At 46.6% G+C, this 862-nt stretch overlaps 1 protein-coding gene across 1 annotated transcript in view; it reads left to right on the plus strand.

Annotated features, from left to right (window-relative positions):
* EMH_0069250 (uncharacterized protein) overlaps positions 1-237 on the plus strand; it is a gene marked incomplete at both ends in the record, with an annotated part of 2,869 nt that extends 2,632 nt beyond the window's left edge. The window contains one exon of the mRNA XM_013498843.1: positions 1-237. Coding sequence (XP_013354297.1) covers positions 1-237 — 237 coding nt within the window.
* Between the last annotated feature and the right edge of the window lie 625 nt (positions 238-862).

The raw sequence follows: 862 nt of genomic DNA on the forward strand, positions 1-862 counted from the left end.
ACAACAACAGCTGCAGCAGCAGCAGCTGCAGCACCAACAACTGCTGCAGCAGCAGCAGCTGGAACAGCAGCAGCAACAGCAGCAGCAACAGCTGCAGCAACAGCTGCAGCAACAGCTGCAGCAACAGCAGCAGCAACAGCAGCAGCAACAGCAGCAGCAACAGCTGCTGCTGCTGCAGCGGTGGAAGCAGGTGTTTTGTTTCTCCCGCTGCAGCTGGGGTGTTTTGCTGGACTCTGAGCCTTCAGCAGCAGCAACAGCAACAAGCACAGCAGCAGCAGCAGCAGCAGCAGCAGCTGCTGCTGCTGCTGCAGCTCGCGCTGCTGCTGCTGCTGCTGCTGCTGCTGCTGCTGCTCTGTGTTTTTGTAAGTTGCCAGCTGGCAGCAAAGGACTGCGGTGTACGCACAGCTACGATTTGCGTGGGGTGTATAGGCAGCTGAGGGTTTGCTTTTTGGTGGTTTAGGGTTTAGGGTTTAGGGTTTAGGGTTTAGGTTAGAATATTAATTTGGATTTAGGGTTTAGGGTTTTGTTTGTTTCGTTGGTTGTCTATTTTATTTTGTTTGTTTTGTTTATTTTGTTTCTTTTTTTCTTTGTTTTATTCTTTTGTTTTGTTTATTTTATTTATTTTTTATTTATAAATTTATTTTATTTTTTTTTTGTTTTTGTTTTTCGTCTCCATAACAAAACTGCCTTCAAACAAACATTCGTTTGCTGCTGCTGCAGCAGCAAATATTTAAATTGCTGCTGCAGCAGCAAAATACTTGCTGCTGCAGCAGCAGCAACAAGAACTTGCTGCTGCTGCAGCAGCAGCAACTATTGATCTGCTGCAGCAGCAGCAACTATTGATCTGCTGCAGCAGCAGCAA

The sequence above is a fragment of the Eimeria mitis genome, genomic scaffold (genome assembly GCF_000499745.2).
Source record: "Eimeria mitis Houghton genomic scaffold, Emh_scaff3757, whole genome shotgun sequence".
Lineage (NCBI taxonomy): Eukaryota > Apicomplexa > Conoidasida > Eucoccidiorida > Eimeriidae > Eimeria > Eimeria mitis.